This window comes from Barbus barbus, assembly GCF_936440315.1.
Source record: "Barbus barbus genome assembly, chromosome: 16".
NCBI lineage: Eukaryota > Metazoa > Chordata > Actinopteri > Cypriniformes > Cyprinidae > Barbus > Barbus barbus.
This window is the reverse complement of record NC_136744.1, coordinates 30,793,398-30,813,518: the sequence shown is the minus strand read 5'-3', so window position 1 is coordinate 30,813,518 and position 20,121 is coordinate 30,793,398. Positions and strand designations below refer to the sequence as shown.

The window sequence follows — 20,121 nt, the reverse complement described above, 5'->3', positions numbered from 1 at the left end:
GTTTTTTTCCTCCATGATCATCGTTTTCATGATCAATCATCGCTGTCACGGCCGAGTACTCGATCGCTGTTGCACATCCCTAATGCATACAGACAGTTTCTGTTTGTGAGAACTTGAAACCGTTCTGTTTTGACCAAGATTGTATTTTGTTTATCTTCAGTTGGATTTTTCACTTGATGGTATTCATGTACTTGCTTCTGTATCAAATGCAGATATCATCTACATATAAACTACAGTGAACATCAGAACCAATGACTTTTACTATGCTGTTTATTTAATACTAAAAAGCTGAGGCTGAACACTTCATATTTACTTTAAATGTGCTTCATTTGAGAGTCATATATGATCTTACCCCAGTGTCTCCAGTTTACAGTGAGGATCCTGTAGTACATCAGAAAGCAGCTTCACTGAATCTCCTAGTTTATTCTCAGACAGATTCAGTTCTCTCAGGTGTGAGGGGTTTGATCTCAGAGCTGAAGCCAGAGCAGCACAACCTTCATCTGTGATGCCACAATCTCTCAACCTGTAGAGAACAATGACACACTCTTCACTCTCTCAGATCAGATCAGTTTAGCTGTGAATCCATTATTAAAGAGAAAGTACAAACTTAAAGCACAAATCAGTGTTTGATGGATCATTGGACTGAGGTCTAAAATGTCACAGAACACAATCATGATCATAAAACATCCAAAGTCTCATTCAAGAAAGAGAAATGTTTCTTTATTACACTATGTCTAGGTTATTATGTTAAATCTGTTTTATTACAGTTTTTTTTCAATTGTTTACACGCAATTTTGAAAACCGGGTTCATTTTTTCAAAATATAAATCACAATTATCCAAACACCACACTCAATTTGCATAATTCCTAGATTGTTTGCAAAATGACACACTTCAGTCAAAGCATATACACATATTTGTGAAAATGCTATAAGTTTTCATTTAACCAACACAGTCCTCAATGATCAGACAATATTGCAGCCAGTTTCACGCTGTGATAAATAAAAAACACATTTGTAAAAAACCTAATTTTAGGAAATAGCATGTGCTAGATTTTTGGCCAGACATTGTTATGTAAGGGATAATTTAGATGAAAAAATTGTGACAAACCCACAACATTCTTCATGATTAGTTTGGGATATAGGGAGAATGTACACAAATAGCCCTACTATAAACTTACCAAGCACTGCACAACACTGATGCTGCAGACTGAATATTTCAAGTATTTATTTCAATACTTACAGTATTTCTTACCATAATCAGTTACAGTAATCAACCAACAATGAAATCAATGAAACAAATAAAATCTGTAGACAAATAAAAATTACTGCATGAAGTATATACACTTTGACTCTGAAGAAAAACTACTGTAAAAGCAACAAGAATACTGTAACTATTCATCATCTCTCCGTCTGGCTGGATCAGGCCATAAGATTTCATCCACATCACAGGCTATGTCTTCATTGGCAAGGCACCGTTGGAAGAATCGCCTCGTGTGACGAATCCACCCCTGCACAGAAGCTGCTTCGATATGATCACAGGCCTGCTCCATGGGCAAACGGTCATAGGGCCGCAGGTCGTATACCTTCCACCGCCATGCTGAAAAAAACTCTTCTATTGGATTCAGGAAGGGAGGAGTATGGGGGAAGGTATAAGACTTCAAATTCAGGGTGCTCATGGAACCAATTCTGGACCAGAGCAGCCCGATGGAATGAGACATTGTCCCAAACGACAATGTACCGCATCTGGTCCACTTGGTTTAATGCTGTGACAATCTTGTGCAATCTGTCAAGAAATGCAAGTATTAGATTTGCATTATAGGGTCCCAGATTTGCATGGTGGTGGAGGACCCCATTTTGTGTAATAGCAGCGCAAAGGGTGATGTTACCCCCTCGCTGACCTGGCACATTGACCTGGCACATTGACCTGGCACATTGGTGATTGCCCTGTGTCCAATTACATTTCTCCCTCTTCTTGGTTTCGCAAGGTTAAATCCAGCCTCATCCACATATATAAATTCATGTTGAATTTCTGCAGCATCCATTTGCAAGACTCTCTGAAACACAGTAAAAGACAATAAGATGCTATTCAATATCTATTGCACAGTATTTTTTTGTGCCAGAACATTACGAGCAGTGCACAATACCACACCATAGTAAGATGAACAATACATACCGCCACATACTCATTGCGCAGAGGTTTCACTCTCTCTGAATTTCTGTCAAATGGTACCCGATACAGTTGCTTCATGTATATTTGATTTTTCTTGAGGATTCTACCTAATGTTGACAGAGAGACTCGTTGGATGCTATTGAAAATATGGTCATCATTGTTGATATTGGCTTGGATTTCTCGCAGCCTGATACAATTATTGGTCAAACCCATGTTCACAATGGCGGCCTCTTGTGCACGAGTGAACATAGGGCCCCTTCCACCTTGGTGTCCTCGACCCTCAATCCTATGTAAAAAAAAAAAATATATAAAAAAAATACACATGCAGCCTACTGTCAAATGTCACAGTAAACAATATTGACGATAAGTACAGAAAGCTTCAGTTTCAATGTACTGTGTGGTTAGCTTGCCTGTTTTCTCGATGAATGTCCGAATTACTGACGCAACTGTATTTCTGCTGAGATTTGGTTGAACTCTTTGTCCAGCTTCCATCAGTGTCAGTCCATGGTTGAAAACATGGTCAATAAGTGTTGCACGGATTTCTTGAGTGAAATTTGGTCCTCGTCTTCTTTGTTCAGGTTCTATCAACTCTTACATTTATTCATTTAGCTGACGCTTTTATCCAAAGCGACTTACAATTGCTATATATGTCAGAGGTCGCACGCCTCTGGAGCAACTAGGGGTTAAGTGTCTTGCTCAGGGACACATTGGTGTCTCACAGTGGATTCGAACCCGGGTCTCTCACACCAAAGGCATGTGTCTTATCCACTGCGCCATCACCACCCAACTCTTCAAGTCCTTCTCTACCTCTTCCTCTACCTAGGCCTCTTCCTCTATCTTATTCTCCTCTTCCTCTACCTCTACCTCTACCTCCTTCTCCTCTTCCTCCTTCTCCTCTTCCTCTACCTCCTTCATCTCCTCTTTGAGCTCCCCCTCTCATTCTCACTCTTCTTCTTCTTCTTCTAGCTCCTTCCATTTTTGTTGAAGGTGTAGACAGGTGAACTCACCTGCTGCCTTTTATAGCACACCTGAGTGCTGCGTTTTCAAATTAGCACATGTGTGCTTTCACACCTGGTGGATGTGATTATCCAATTCGTTCATTAGTGTGGTCATTGGCAATCCGGGGCTTTGTAATGACAAGGAAGTAACCTCACAATCCTTATCTGTGTCTAAGGTGTGAAAACGTGTGTTTTACAAATCACTGTGTGTAATGTTTTGCAAAAAGGGTGAAGCAGACATTGTGTGTAATGTTGTGGAAATCTGTGGAGGTGTTTTGCTCATTGGAGTAGAATTTTGCAAATTGTGTGGAAATTTTTATTTTAGTGTGTAAACAATAGTAAAAAAACTGTAATGACAATATTCATTATATATATCTGTACTAATATATATGGAGGAGAGATTGTGTGTGTGTGAGAGTGTGTGTATGGAGGAGAGATTGTGTGTGTGTGTGAGTGTGTGTGTGGAGGAGAGATTGTGTGTGTGTGTGTGTATGGAGGAGAGATTGTGTGTGTGTGGAGGAGAGATTGTGTGTGTGAGAGTGTGTGTGTATGGAGGAGAGATTGTGTGTGTGTGTGAGTGTGTGTATGGAGGAGAGATTGTGTGTGTGTCTGAGTGTGTGTATGGAGGAGAGATTGTGTGTGTGTCTGAGTGTGTGTGTGTGTGTGTGTATGGAGGAGAGATTGTGTGTGTGTGTGTGTGTGTGGAGGAGAGATTGTGTGTGTGTGTGTGTGTGTGGAGGAGAGATTGTGTGTGTGTGTGTGTGTGTGTGTGTTTACAGGTTCCTCATCCATCACTAAGGATAGTAAAATCTGAGATCACCTGCGCTGTGAGATATTATTTGTATATTGCAGTCCATTACAAAACATTATGTAATAACATTCATCCATTTTTCAATCTGCTTTATCCTCTGCAGGTTTGTGGAGGCTGGAGTCTATCTCAGCGTCTCGGGTCACAAACACACACACAAATATTAACACTTGCGGTTAATTTATAGTGTTACGCCTACATTTTCCGTTTTGTCTGGCTTGTCATTGTGTTTTCTGACTTGTTTTGGGTTTAGATTTGGCAATATGTTTAATGTTTTTTTTTTTTTCATTTTTGGATTTGTAATTTTGTGTTTAAAATTGTAATTTATTCTGCACTTCACATAGAGTATACGTTACAGTGTGTCATATATGATCTTACCACAGTGTCTCCAGTTTACAGTGAGGATCCTGTAGTACATCAGAAAGCAGCTTCACTGAATCTTCTAGTTTATTCTCAGACAGATGCAGGTGTCTCAGGTGTGAGGGGTTTGATCTCAGAGCTGAAGCCAGAGAAGCACAACCTTCATCTGTGACGCCACAACCATACAACCTGTAGAGAACAATGACACACTCTTCACTCTCAGATCAGATCGGTTTAGCTGTGAATCCATTATTAAAGAGAAAGTACAAACTTAAAGCACAAATCAGTGTTTGATGGATCATTGGACTCGGGTCTAAAATGTCACAGAACACAATCATGATCATAAAACATCCAAAGTCTCATTCAAGAAAGATAAATGTTTCTTTATTACACTGTTTTATTAATGACAATATTCATTATATATATATCTGTACTAATATGTATGGAGGAATGATTGTGTGTGTGTGTGTGTGTGTGTGTGAGTGTGTATGGAGGAGAGATTGTGTGTGTGTGTGTGTGTGTGTATGGAGAAGAGATTGTGTGTGTATGTGTGTGTGTGTATGGAGGAGAGATTGTGTGTGTGTGTGTGTGTGTGTGTGTGTGTTTACAGATTTCTCATCCATCACTATGGATAGTAAAATCTGAGATCACCTGCGCTGTGAGATATTATTTGTATATTGCAGTCCATTACAAAACATTATGTAATAACATTCATCCATTTTTCAATCTGCTTTATCCTCTGCAGGTTTGTGGAGGCTGGAGTCTATCTCAGTGTCTCGGGTCACAAACACACACACAAATATTAACACCTGCGGTTAATTTATAGTGTTACACCTACATTTTCCGTTTTGTCTGGCTTGTCATTGTGTTCCCTTCCAGGAACTTCGAGCTGCGTCGAAACGCATATGGGAACGCCTTCAGCGTGACCAGGCTCTGAATATGATGTGTAATCAGTCAAACAAGGGCGAGGTGACGTCACGACCAGGAAGCATATAAGCACGTGCGGCGGAGCCGGCTTCAGCTTTTTGTCATTCAGCGAAGCGCTCTGTGTGTGTCAGTCTTATTTACTGTTGTTTGTCCTAGTTTTAAGTGGAAAGCATTCAGTATCATGCCAAAGCCAAGGGCAAGCTCAGGGGTGAAGCTTTCAGGTCACGTTTTAAGTCGTGTGTGCATCCTTGCCCTCACGAGCGAGCGAGGGCAACACACGATTTGTGCGTGGTCTGCCTGGGTGCGGAGCACGCAGAATCGGTCTCCGCACTCGGAGGGCTCTCTTCGAGAAGGGAGCCTTCGCGAGCTCCCCGCGCGGTGCCGGTCCCGCTGCTGCCGAGGCAGAGCGGCGGCTGCACTCGTGGGGCTCGCAGGCTGATCTGGCTGGCGAGTGTGAGACGGGCATGTCCTTATCTCCTCCCGTATCCGCCAGATCTGGCGCCCCGTCTCTCGGTGTGGAAGCGGTCTCTTCCCCCGAGACGAGGGCTCAATGCTTCATCTCTCTTCCTCTGAGGAGGTTGATGTGACGAGCGTTCACGAGGTTTCGCCGCCTCTGTCACCCCAATATGAATAACTATGAGCTTTGTAAGCTGCAGTGTTTGCACAAGCACAAAGAGAAAAATAAGCCGGTCCCGCTTCTGCCGTAAAAAAGAGAGAAAAAAAGGCAGAGCGGCGGCTGCGCTCACGGGGCTTGCAGAGAAAAAAAAAAGAGAAATAGGCTGATCTGGCTGGCGAGAGTCAGACGGGCATGTCCCTATCTCCTCCCGCGCCTGATCTGGCGCCCCGTCTCTCGGTTCGGAAGCGGTCTCTTCCCCCCGAGACGAGGGCTCAACGCTTCGTCTCTCTTCCTCCGAGGAGGTTGATGTGACGAGCGTTGACGAGGTTTCGCCGCCTCTCTCGCCCCAGTGTGAGGAGCTACTTCTACACAGGAGCCTTCCGTTTTCCCCGATCTCCTCACCGAGGTGTCGAGATCGCGGGTGAAATCTTTCGTCCCGGCCATTCGTTCCCGCGGGAACTGACTGAGTGCGGGTACGCGGCGATGCCGCGGGTTGAACAGACGCTTGCGAGCTATCTGTCTCCCTCTATGGCATCGCCTTTGAAGGCTCCTGCTCTGCTTACAACATCTTTGGTGGGCAGAGGGTATGCGCGCTCTCTAAACTCAGGTGACTGCTGGGCGGGCGCAGCCTCCTCCGCATACCAGCTCCTCGCGCAAAAGGTCCTGACGGGCGAGCCCCAGGACCGCGGAGGGCGACCCCTACTGGGGTGGAGCGGCTTGCACCGCGGCACACGGTGACCGTCTCCCCTCGGTGCCCTACGGGGATTTGTCTGTCAACCCTGCAGTTCCAGGGCACAGCAGGTCCCAGCGAGTGTTACTCTCAGGTTCTTCCGCCTGTGATTTCAGCGGGCCTGAGAAACTCGCCTCAGCCGCCAGATTACGCGTCTCATTCCGGTGCGCCGCATCGAGACAGCGGTCTGGCCGCTTCTCTGAACCCAGAGGTCAGTCTCGAGAGACTGATTCCCTTAGAAGATCATTGGGCAGCGAGCTGCCGAATGTGTCTCTTTGGGTCCTTCCTTGCAGGGTCTGGTTCGTTCAGAGGTCCTGACGGGTGAGCCCCAGGACTACGGAGGACGACCCCTACTGGGGTGGAGCAGCTTACACCGCGGCACACGGTGACCGTCTCCCCTCGGTGCCCTCCGGGGATTTGTCTGTCAACCCTGCAGTTCCAGGGCACAGCAGGTCCCAGCGAGTATTACTCTCAGGTTCTTCCGCCTGTGATTTCAGCGGGCCTGAGAAACTCGCCTCGGCCACCAGATTACGCGTCTCCTGCCGGTGCGCCGCAGAGAGGCAGCGGTCTGGCCGCTTCTCTAACACCAGAGGTCAGTCTCGAGAGACTGATTCTCTTAGTAGATCATTTGGCAGCCTGGCAGCGACTGTCGAATGTGTCTCTTTGGGTCCTGCGAACGGTAGAGGCTGGCTATTCAATCCAGTTCGATGGGCCACCTCCGCTGTTCAACGGGGTCTGTGTGACTACGGTCCGCCCCGAGCAGGCTCTGGTCTTGGAACAGGAAGTCGATACTTTGCTGAGGAAGGAATCCATCGAGTTGGTTCCTCCTCACGAAGTCCACGCCGGCTGCTACAGCCTGTACTTCATTGTTCCAAAGAAGGATGGGGGGCTGAGGCCCATACTGGATTTGAGTCTTCTGAACCGCTCAGACAGAAAGCTGAAGTTCAAGATGCTCACTGTCAGGCAGATCGTGTCTCAAATCAGGTCCGAGGACTGATTTGTCACGACAGACCTCAAAGATGTCTATTTCCATGTACCCATCCTTCCCTCTCACAGGGAGTTCCTGAGGTTCGCTTTCGGGGGCAAAGCGTATCAGTATCGGGTTCTTCCCCTCGGCCTAGCACTCTCACCCCGCACTTTCACCAAGTGTGTGGATGCGGCACTGGTCCCGTTGCGACTGCAGGGCATCCTCATACTCAATTATATCGACGATTGGTCGATCCTCGCTCAATTAGAGCGGGTGGCGATTCGGCATCGAGGTGTCGTTCTCGCCCACATGAAAGATTTGGGGGGTTAAGACTAAACGCCAAGGAAAGTGTGCTTTCTCTAGCTCAGAGAACCACTTATCCAGGTGTAGTGTGGGATTCGACCACGATGCAGGCTCGTTTGACCCCTGCTCGGATCGAGTCGATCCTCACGGCAGTCGAGAGAGTGTGAGAAGGCCAGCCATTCACTGTCAAGCAGTTTCAGAGACTGCTTGGGCTCATGGCAGCTGCGTCCAGCGTGATTCCTTCTGGCCTGCTGTACATGAGGCCCCTACAGTGGTCTGTCAAAGTGCACGCCGCTGTCCGTGCCTTAGACATGTGGAGGAATCCTTGGTTCTTGTCCCGGGGCCCGGTGCTGGGAGCTCCTTGTCGCCGCGTCTCGCTAGCGACGGACGCTTCCCTCACCGGTTGGGGTGCGGTCATGAGTGGCCACCCTGCCCGCGGTCTGTGGAGTGGTCGCCACCTGACGTGGCATATCAACCAGCTAGAGATCCTAGCTGTGTTCCGTGCGCTCAAGCACTTCCTCCCAGACCTAAGAGATCACCACGTGCTGGTGCGCACCAACAGCACGGCAGTGGTCTCTTACATCACCACCAAGGAGGTCTGCGGTCACGCCCCTTGTATAAGCTGGCACACCAGATCCTTGTGTGGTCCCAGGGCAAGCGCCTATCACTGAGAGCTGTGCACATTCCTGGGCATCTTTATGTGGGAGCAGGCGTCCTGTCGAGACAGGGGCCGAGGCCCGGGGTATTGATGCTTCACCCCGAGGTATTGATGTGGAAGGTTTTGGCCAGGCACAGGTGGACCTCTTCGCCACTCGAGAGTCAGCGCAATGTCCCCTCTGGTTCCTCCAGCTCCTCCGGGACTGGACGCTATGGTACAGACGTGGCCGAGGCTCCGTCTGTACGCCTTCCCCCCGATCGCTCTGCTCCCGGGAGTTCTGGCGAGAGTGCGCCGGGACGAGGTCAGTCTACCGTTGGTAGCGCCGTTCTGGCCGGGCCGAGTATGGTTCTCGGACCTGATATCTCTCCTCGACGGCACTCCGTGGGAAGTGCCCGTCAGGAGGGACCTCCTCTCACAGGCCGGGGGCACCGAGGTGCACCCTCACCCGGAGTTATGGAAGCTGTGGGTGTGGCCCCTGAGGGGGCACAACTCATAGCTTCCGGTCTGTCAACCGAGGTTGTCGAGACCATCCTCCAATCCAGAGCTCCCTCAACGAGGAAACTGTACGCCTTGAAGTGGAGGCTCTTCACTTCTTGGTGCGGGGACCGCCATGCTCGACCCAGTCAACTGCCCCGTTGGTGCAGTACTGGAGTTCCTGCAGGCCCGTTTCTCCGCAGGGGTAACCCGTTCCACTGTTAAGGTCTACGTGGCAGCTATTTCGTCATACCACGCCCTTATTGGTGGCCAGTCAGTGGGTAGACACCCCCTAGTTACACGTTTCCTCCGCGGTGCGCTGAGGCTGAGGACTCCGGTACGATCTCGCGTCCCTACGTGGGACCTGGCTGTGGTTCTGGAGGCTCTGTGCATTGCACCTTTCGAGCCCATTCAGGAGATAACTGAGAGACTCCTCACTATCAAGACCGTTTCTTATTGGCTATCACCTCTCTGAGGAGGGTGGGTGACCTTCTGGCCCTGACTACGGCCTCTATTCACTTTGCGCCCGGTTCGGCGAAAGTATTCCTCTACCCCCGCGTTGGGTATGTTCCGAAGGTCCCATCGGTCGTTCCACAGCCGGTCGTACTGCAGGCCTTCTGTCCTCCTCCCTTCGGGGAGCCAGACCAGGAGAAGCACAACCGTATGTGTCCAGTGCGAGCACTGTGGAGAAGACTCCCTGTGGAGAAAGTCGGACCAGCTGCCCGTGTGCTATAGTTCGCCTAGGAGGGGTCTTCCTGCTACGAAGCCCTCTCTTAGTAGGTGGATTGTGGGTGCCATGGCTTTGGCATACGAGGCCTCTGAGCTCCCCCCGCCGGTGGGAGTCAGAGCGCACTCAACCCGAGGTGTGGCGGCCTCCAAGGCCTTCTGGGCAGGTGTTCCATGCAGGACATCTGCAACGCAGCTGGGTGGTCCACGCCCCTGACTTTCGTTAGGTTCTATAACCTCGACTCTGTCCTTTCGTCCTGACACCAGGCAGGGACTTGTCAGTCTGGCGGCGTTGGTATCTCGTTCCTATATGCGTTTCGATGCAGCTCGAAGTTCCTTGAAGGGAACGTCTCAGGTTACGTATGTAACCATGGTTCCCTGAAGGGAACGAGACGCTGCGTCGCGTTGCCACACTTCCGGCATCCCTGCCAGCGCTTGCTTCATGATTTGAAGCTGAAGCCGGCTCCGCCGCACGTGCTTATATGCTTCCTGGTCGTGACGTCACCCCGCCCGTGACGCCTCGCCCTTGTTTGACTGATTACACATCATATTCAGAGCCTGGTCACGCTGAAGGCGTTCCCATATGCGTTTCGACGCAGCGTCTCGTTCCCTTCAGGGAACCATGGTTACATACATAACCTGAGACGTTTTCTGACTTGTTTTGGGTTTAGATTTGGCAATGTGTTTAATGTTTTTTTTTTCATTTTTGGATTTGTAATTTTGTGTTTAAAATTGTAATTTATTTTGCACTTCACATACAGTATACTTTACAGTGTGTCATATATGATCTTACCACAGTGTCTCCAGTTTACAGTGAGGATCCTGTAGTACATCAGAAAGCAGCTTCACTGAATCTCCTAGTTTATTCTCAGACAGACTCAGTTCTCTCAGGTGTGAGGGGTTTGATCTCAGAGCTGAAGTCAGAGCAGCACAACCTTCATCTGTGACGCCACAATAACTCAACCTGTAGAGAACAATGACAGAATGTGAATTGTAGTTGAAGTGTGTGTAGTTTGTTATTGAGCAGGAGAGGAGATATAATGACAAGCATTGCCACATACTGCTGCTGATAGAATGAGATTTATGCATGTTGATGCTCAATGCTGCTGTTTGAAACTGTCATGTGCTTCAGGACTGAATAGACACACAGAGCTGAATGTGAGATATTGTTTCATAGTGATATAAGGACGGATCTGTCTGGAGAAACAGTCACTTGCTGCTCTAATAAACACCTACAGGAGGACATCTGCTTCACAGGAGCCACGTGTTCCCCATTACGTCTCATTTATTAACTCTTGTGATCAAACATTTGATCATTGTGTCATGTTTGGTCTCATCTGGCAGCTTAAAACTGAATAGAAATGTGTTGAACTCAATAGAGATTCTAAAGGTTTTAATGTACGTCATGAAAATCATGTGAAACATTATCAAACAGCTATCAAAAAAGCAATCAAACAACGTGCTGCAATGAACAACAACTTGCAATTCCAATTTAATTAAATTAATTAATACTAAGAGAAAAGAAAAACTGCACATGCATTGTCAAATTATCCAAGTTTCATGGGTAAATTTAAAAGAATGTTAAGACTGGATTTAATCAACATTTATCTATTAATAGAATAAAATTGTAATTATATGTAATTGTATGGTAATTGAATAAAAAGTAACTTAATATAATTCAACTTCTAACTGGTTTAACATGTTTAAGAATAATCCACATGCTGGACTGTGAACTGGCAGATAGTTCATGTGTTCATAAATTTGAGTCTAGCTCGTCATTCCAGATGCCCTTCTGTAAAATGTCAAAACTAAAAAAAATATAAAAATAACAATTATAATAATTAACTACCTTATGTGTTTCAACTGTTTCTTCAAAAGTGTGTGTTGAAGTATGCTGCTGTTTTGCTCCATTAACTGATTCGTCAGATTTGAGGAGTTTTGAGCTGCTTCTCCACTTGTTTGGTATTTTATGCCAGATGAGAAATATTTAAATTCCTTCTTTATCTTAATTTTAACATTTTTAACTGGAAAACCTGAATTATTTATATGCAACTTCTCTGACTTTGCCTGAAGAAATCTTTTACAGTGTCTCTGTATTGAAAACATATCAAAATGCAGATCACTAAAATAATAGCCACAGCACTGAAGATTTATGAGCTTTTGACTCTGATTTTCTTAATATTTTAACAGTGAAGTGATTGTTTTCATTGATACTTACTGAACTGATCTGGATTCTTTAATCACAGGCAGCAGCTTCTGAAGAACTTTCATATTTTCAGGATTATTCGTTTCTTTAACAAATTTATCAAGACGAAACTCATTCAGTTCCTCTTCTGATGTCAACAACACAAAAACTACAGCTGACCACTGAGATGAAGAGAGTTCGGCTTCACTTAAATTTCCAGATTTCAGATACTGTTGTATTTGCTCCACTAGTGAACGATCACCCAGTTCATTCAGACAGTGGAACAGATTGATGGATTTCTCTGGAGAGTCAATGGTCCTGATCTTCTCCTTGATGTACTTAACTGTTTTCTCATTGCTGTCAGAGCTGCTTCTTTTCATCTTCATTATTCGTTGTAGGAGAATATGATGAGACTCCACTGACAAACCCAGAAGGAACCGCAGGAAAAGATCCAGATGTCCATTTTTACTCCGTAGAGCCTCATCCACAGCTCTCTGATGCAGCTCAGATAATGAAACATGTTGAAACAAGACCTTCACTTTAGACCATAAACTCTGTTTGGTGATTGGCTCAAACACATTTCTGTTGTGGTTTGTACAGGAGAGGTGCACATATAGAGCTGCTAGATGTTCCTGAATGCTCAGATGAACAAAGCAGAAGACTTTCCCCTGATACAAGCCCAACTCCTCTCTGAAGATCTGAGCGCACAATCCTGAGTACACTGATGCTTCTCTCACATCAACGCCACACTCTCTCAGGTCTTCCTCATAGAAGATCAGGTTTCCTTTCACAAGCTGCTGGAAAGCCAGTTTCCCCAGTTTGAGGATCATGTCTTCATCTCTCACCTTCTTCTCATAGTCCTTCTCACGTTTGATGTCGGTCTGAAGGATCAGGAAGTGTGTATACATTTGAGTGAGAGTCTTGGGAATCTCTCCACTCTCTGCTGGACTCAACATCTTCTCCAGAACAGCGGCTGAGATCCAGCAGAACACTGGGATGTGGCACATGATGTAGAGGCTCCTTGATGACTTCAGGTGTGAGATGATTGTATCGGCCAGACTCTGATCACTGATTCTCTTCATGAAGTATTCCTGCTTCTGTGGCTCATTGAAGCCTCGTACCTCTGTCACTCGATGGACACACTCAGAGGGGACGAGATCAGCTGCTGCTGGTCTGGAGGTGATCCAGATGAGAGCAGAGGGAAGCAGATTCCCCTCAATCAGGTTCATCAGCAGCACGTCCACTGAGGCTGATTCAGATATATTACACAGTTTCACTTTACTCTTAAAGTCCAGAGACAGACGACACTCATCCAGACCATCAAAGATGAACAACACTTTATATTCATCACTGGATATTTCCATTTCTTTAGTTTCAGGGAAAAACACATGAAGAAGATCTGAAAGACTGAGTGTTTTGTCCTTCATCAGATTGATTTCTCTGAAAGGCAGTGGAAATATGAGCTGGACGTCCTGATTCTCTTTCCCTTCAGCCCAGTCCAGGATGAACTTCTGCACAGAGACTGTTTTTCCAATGCCAGCGACTCCCTTTGTCAGCACAGTTCTGATGGCTTTGTCTTGTCCAGGTAAAGGTGTAAAGATGTGATTGCATTTGATGGCTGTGTCCTCTGTTGCTGCTCTCCTGGATTGTGTCTCAATCTGTCTCACCTCATGCTCATTACTGATCTCTCCACTCTCACTCTCTGTGATGTAGAGCTCTGTGTAGATCTCATTCAGGAGTGTTGGGTTACCCTGCGTCGCTGTTCCCTCATACAGACACTCAAACTTCTTCAGCAGATTTGATCTGAACGTGTTGAGGACTTCATGGCTGGAAAATTAATATACCACATTATTACATGAGCTACAGAGGTAAATGTACAGAGTAAAGTGTATGTTTTTGTTTTCTGTGTTATGAGACACTGAACATATCATAGGCTTTATGAAATGTCAGTTATTAATGATGTATTTGAGTAATGTGTGATGATGCACTGCATTAATAAATCCCACAGTTTACCTTACACCAGGATACGTGTCTTGTGGTTGATTCATAGGCTGGTCATATTTCTTACAGACGGGTTTTGTTACTGATCTGTGTTGCAGGATTGACCTTGAATCAAGAATCAAACACTCTGACATTGGTAACATTTTTCTCATTACCTTAATAACAGTTGTGACTTTATTAAAAATGCTCCTGCTCAAGGTCTGTAAAAATTAAATACAATTTAAATAAATGGAAATAAAGAATAATAATCTACTCTCTGCTCTGTGATTGCTGTCATTAATTTACAGCATTTTCTAGCCAGACTTCTGCTCATATGTATTTATTATAGTGTTGTATAATTATGCCAGTTTAATTTAGTATATCTTACTATAATCATATATTTTACCAAACAATTTAATACTTGAGGTTAAACCTTGTGTCATCACTCTTAAAATCAATTGGATGATCCACAGAAGCGTCACTCCTCATAGACACACAGCTGGGCTCTGCTTCTGATCTCTTCTGATGAACTGAACTATAACAGAGAGTGAGAGCAAATGATAAAATATCAGATGAAATAATCACATGATAAAACACCAAAACAAATATTTCAATTCTGTCTGTTAATGAAATATTGTACCTGAAATGTTGTGTATGATCTATAGACTCGTCACTCTTCATAGACACACAGCTGGGCTCTGCTTCTGATCTCTTCTGATCAACTGAACTATAACAAACAATCCTTTCAATTAATGAATTAATATTAACCTTTGATTAAAAAAACAAAGAAAGATGTTTTCATTTTTACTATGTTGATACAGAAACCATAAATTTTTTTCATAGACTCTCTGGTATAATTACTAATATGAATACCATATTAACATGAATATAAAACAAAAACACACACAGCTCTGGCTCTGATCTCTTCTGCTGAAAAGATTTAATGATGACATTCATTTTAATAAAGGACCCTTAAAAATAAAACATTAAAATCACTTTATAAAGAGGCTGTATGGTCTTAATGTTTTAAGTAAAAATCTAATAAGAAGTTGCTGTTAAGCATTAGCTTATTATGTTTATGTTGAAAGGTTATGAATTTAATTTGTATATTTTTCATAATCTCTCTGTAAATGTTTGTATCTCAGTTTGTCACCCTTTTAACGGTATAATTCAAGATATTTTTACATATAGACTCTGTGGTCTATAGACCACTAGCATAGCCAGAAATGTTTAAGTGGGTGGTGATGGCGCAGTGGATAAGACACATGCCTTTGGTGTTGGAGACCTGGGTTCGAATCCACTGTGAGACACCAATGTGTCCCTGAGCAAGACACTTAACCCCTAGTTGCTCCAGAGGCGTGTGACCTCTGACATATATAGCAATTGTAAGTCGCTTTGGATAAAAGCGTCAGCTAAATTAATAAATGTAAATGTAAGTGGGTGGGTCTAAAACCGGGTGGGCCAGGTGTGTAGTAGCATATGAAAATGTCAAATTTCCAACAAAAAATAAAGCACCAAGGTTCATTACACAGTACTTCTAAAGCATGCATTAACATTAGTAATTTGTTATGTCAATGTTCATTTCAAAATGTACTAATAGGACATTATTAAAATTAAAAGTTAACATTTAAAAAGTTAACATTTGCCTGAGCAGGTTAACATAGATGAATAGCCACGGTAACAAATATATTGCTAATGTTAGTTAATGCATTAAATCCAGCACCCGCAGGTGGTCTGAATTGTGCTCAAGAATTGATCTGATTTATGTTTGCTTCACTAGGCTATTTTAATATTTAACTTCACAAATGCGTGTATTTTACTATTATACCCTTATGTCGTAAACATAACAGAAACGGACGAATCATCATTTTGACAAGCGTATGATGATATGCACCTATAGGAAGAGGGAAAACTAAGAAACGACCTGTAATTGACCATGAAAACAAGCGTTTAATATTTTTGATAAATAAAGTTAGTGAAATAAGACGTTTATTAGTAGGGTACAACGGGGCTAAAGGCCCACCTTAAGAAATTTGAATAAAATGTATAATTGCAGAAAAAATATATACATTGTATTGAACATTAATGGAGCAACAGATTTTGTGTGAAAATAAATCATTCAAGTTGTTTATTTTGTTTAAAAATCTTATAAATGTATGAGGTGGCAAGAGGGCCCTTTTACCCCACACAAATACTTAATAATGTCTAAGTTAATACTTGTTCAAAACAATCACTTTAGCAAAGTTTGTACTGTTTTCTGCTTAATTTGAAAAAAATAAAATAAAATAGTTCAATAAATATAGGCCTACTGTCATTAAAATATGTTAATATAAAAAATATATTTAAAATACAGAAATAAAATCATTTTAATAAGTAAAGATTCTGAAAGTATTGAAGGAGATCCAATTATAATTGAATATATATTTACAGTAGTAACAACAAATGATATTTTATTATATGATATGATTAATATCATGTTTTTAAATATGATGGTTTCATTCTAAACAAGGTGATTATCTCTAACATGGACACCCAACATAATATATGATATTTACCATCAGAATCGAACCATGTCATGTCAACAAATGGATTATTCAGCCATCTATTAATTATGATGTTAATTACTGAGTGCCTTTAGCCCCAACAGCAGGGGCGCTTTACCCCAAATACCATACTTTTACATATTCTTTCGTTATTTAAAACCTGTTGCTTTAATTATCTTAAACAAAACTGAAAATCATGAAGAAGATCTTGGTTTCAAAATATATGCATTAATTTTAGCGATTCTCCTTTGCTACTTAAATCTACATTTAAAAAAAAAAAAACATAAAATATTAATATCAACTTTGTGCTGCTGCGCGCGATCGAGTCAAAGATCAGACAAATAAACACCTGCATCTTGAAAAGCGGATGTTTTGGAAAGTGTTACGCCATGTTTTTAGATGAAAATAATATCAAAGGAGCCTTTTGCCCCGTTGTACCCTGTCGTTTAATAAATAATATCCATTTGGAAAATTACAAACTTGTCACAGATGAAGCTGCGCGACTGCTATAGACTAAACTTTGTAGCCTGTTTCAGAAAAGCAGTTCAATACTTCAAACTCTTAAATGATCATTTGTATTATTTGTGTTCTAATAAGATTAATTCTCTGATGTCTGTTTCTGGTGTTGCTGTTATTAGTGTTAATATAGTAAGTCTGTAAAGTACCTGCATCCTGGAGAAAGCTCTTGATCTCGGGGTGTTTGTGTCTGATTCATGATGAAGAGAGAGATCTCAAACACTTACTCAAACTAATCATTCAGCTGAACACATCCTGAGAGTTCACTCAAATACACAATCTGTTAACACAAATGATGAAATCAACCTCAGACAACACGAAACAACAACTAAACCACTTAATCTGCTTAAAAACAAACATCAAAGAACACACGACCTTCAGGAGAAAATGAAAGCGAAAGTTACCTGCAGAGACTCACCTGCGCCAGTGACGCCGCACGCATTCTTCGTCTTCTTCGACGTTTAATGCAAACCATCTTTGGTACAAAATCCGCCATCTACTGGGAGACATTAATATCAGGAGAGAGAGAGAGGTTTTTTTATTTTTAGAAACAACTTTTATTCACAAATCATTATCAAAAAACAAGGATCAAACTCTTAGTGAAATAAAAAAAATACAACTCAACACCACAGAAAAGTAAAGATTAGTTCCCCTTCCACCACAGCACAAACGATGCTATTAAAACACCATTGTAACTCAAATGCAAATCTTTCATTGCTTTATAATAATTAAATTCAACAAGAATTCTTGATTTGACATAAGCCTTAAAAAGGAGTATAATGTCTTGACCATTCTGGTTTTCTATTCTATTTTTCCTTGTTATATAAACAGCCAATTTAGTTTCCGCAATCTGAAAATTAATCAATTTCCATTTCATCCTATTTCTTTTAGTGTAACCTGCAGCCAAAACAAAAGCATTGGGCGTAAATTTTTCACCAAAATCTAAAAACACGACTCAGCAAAGAAAAAAGTGGGGCGAGTCTTACACATTCCATAAAACAGTGAAAAATTGTGTCCCTTAAACCACAAAAAGCACATTATAACAGACACAAAAGCATTTATACCGACAGCACCATGTAGTATTCTCCATTGCAAATCACCCGAACGCTTATTCAATGGTGGTTTATAAAGAACACTCAAAATTGGCTTTATTTCCTCTCCCAACCCAAGCGTATCCCTCCACACTGTATCAACCCTCTCATTCAAAGCAGCTTTATTTGAAATTTTAACAAAATATTTATACATTGTTTTTCCACTAACAGTCTCCAAATCCAAATTTTGCAGTTCATCAATGTTCAACAAAGTACCAGAAACGTCCTTCAAGTCCCACGTATTGGAAAAGGATCTCTTTCATCAGGGACTAGAAGGCCTGTCCTGTATTCTGATAACAAATCAAGTTCCTCTTGAGCAAGCTTTTGCATCCACAAGTACACAATTGTCTTAGTATGGCGAACTGATCTCAGCCCCAGCAAGGCCGCCACTGCTATGTTGTTCAGTTCAGGTCCAGCTACGTTGACCAGGTTCCTCAGTTTAAAAGTTTTATTAATGGACAACATTTGTGTAAGGCCTGTTACATCATCTGTTATATCCAAGAGAGCTCCTTTTAAGTTCCTCTAGCAGCCAAAAAAGAGAGTTTGTTATTGTATATAACAAGGCCAACCATTAAAGCGCAGTTTCTTAGGGTCCACAAGAAAAAGAGCTCTGCCCAGTCCAAGTCCATCCACTTTTTGTAGAATCATTTTAGCCATGTTTCATCAAACTAAATCTGTAGAGCTCATTAAAAAGCTTTGTACAAACTATAGTCGAAAAGTTGCCATCCTAGATGCACCAAGCCTTGACCTCCTTCCTCTTCAGGCAGGAAGAGCACACTCCGAGGAACCCAATGCAGTCTGTCCCCAAAAAATGTCCCCGGGGAGAGAGGAACAACTACCTTTCTATATTCTCTTATATAACTTTGATACTTTCAACAAAAAAAGAATTAAAAGAGCTTCATTACCTTTGTAAGAACTGTTTAGTATATTCTGCAAAGTTAAAGAGTTTGCAGAAAGAGTTAAAGAGTTTAAAGAGTGCCAACAGAAATTAAGTCATTCTTTGACTGAATTCTTTCCGTGTCATACACCAAACAATTGATTAGTACAGTTTCTGGAAGTCCACATTTATTGCACTGACCAGAATCTTGTTTCCTGGTCATTCCTGGGATTCGGTAATATTTCAGTCCCTCAAAGTTTCTAAAGTGGTGGTTCACCAAAATTAATTGTTAGAAGCTTTTCAGAAAACTTTGGGATGCCCATTATAATGAATACAAATAATTATTGCATTTTAATATTTTTTTGCATAAAATAATGTCTTATATCTATCTTAAACCAAACATTTTGTCATGTCCCTGAAGCACTTCAACGAGTTTGTACTTAGAAAATTATTAACTAAATGTGCATTGTGTCTGTGATTTTTGGCAACAATGTAAGTATTTATTTGTCTTCCTTTCTTGTAAAAAATATTTTTCCAAAAAAATGCAAAATATTTTATAAAAAATTGACTTTAAAGTTATGTCCTTTAGTCTGAACTCAACCCCATCACACTAACCATTCTACGCCCATAATACTTTAGACTCCACCCATATGTGACATAATTTACCAGAAATGACATCATTCAAGTCAAGTCAAGTCAAGTCAAGTTGAGCTTTATTGTCATTCTGCTACATGTGGGGACATACAGTGGAACGAAATGTCGTGTCTCGCAGGACCACGTTGCTACATAAATACAGACATACAATAATGAAGTAAAAAACACTATAAACCTAACTATAAGTATACTATATATAAGTATTTACCCTATACAAACTAAAAGAATAAAGGATAAAAAAATACAACTATACGAATGCTTCACATAAATATTACCCTATACAAACTAAAAAATAGAAGATAAAAAATACAAACTATACGAATGCTTCACAAATACTGTACATGTGCAATCCATTCAGGTCTCTTTAATAGTGGTGCAGAAAATAGTTAGTAGTATCATACTTTTTATTCATATTTTTTGAGGCATGTTTTAGTCAGGGAGGGTACTGTCAAGCTTACAGTTTTTTCTGATTGCTTAAGCACATTTTTTGTAACTATTGGCTATTTTTGCAAAACTCTACACACAAATAAGAAAACCT

At 42.3% G+C, this 20,121-nt stretch overlaps 1 protein-coding gene across 2 annotated transcripts in view; it reads right to left on the bottom strand.

Annotated features, from left to right (window-relative positions):
• The window catches only part of LOC306882777 (NACHT, LRR and PYD domains-containing protein 3-like), a 41,495-nt gene extending 24,106 nt beyond the window's left edge, over positions 1-17,389 (bottom strand). The window contains exons 1-9 of one of the 2 annotated variants that reach the window (XM_079437657.1): positions 17,366-17,389; positions 17,111-17,241; positions 14,543-14,629; positions 14,336-14,437; positions 13,936-14,028; positions 11,956-13,749; positions 10,531-10,701; positions 4,355-4,525; positions 353-523 (exon numbers count right to left, since the gene is read on the bottom strand). In XM_079437657.1, the coding sequence (XP_079293783.1) occupies positions 353-523; positions 4,355-4,525; positions 10,531-10,701; positions 11,956-13,749; positions 13,936-14,028; positions 14,336-14,437; positions 14,543-14,629; positions 17,111-17,160 (2,639 nt within the window). In that variant the 5' untranslated portion in view covers positions 17,161-17,241; positions 17,366-17,389. Of the gene's footprint in view, positions 1-352; positions 524-4,354; positions 4,526-10,530; positions 10,702-11,955; positions 13,750-13,935; positions 14,029-14,335; positions 14,438-14,542; positions 14,630-17,110 lie in introns of both variants that reach the window. The other variant, XM_079437658.1, reaches the window with a different exon arrangement.
• Between the last annotated feature and the right edge of the window lie 2,732 nt (positions 17,390-20,121).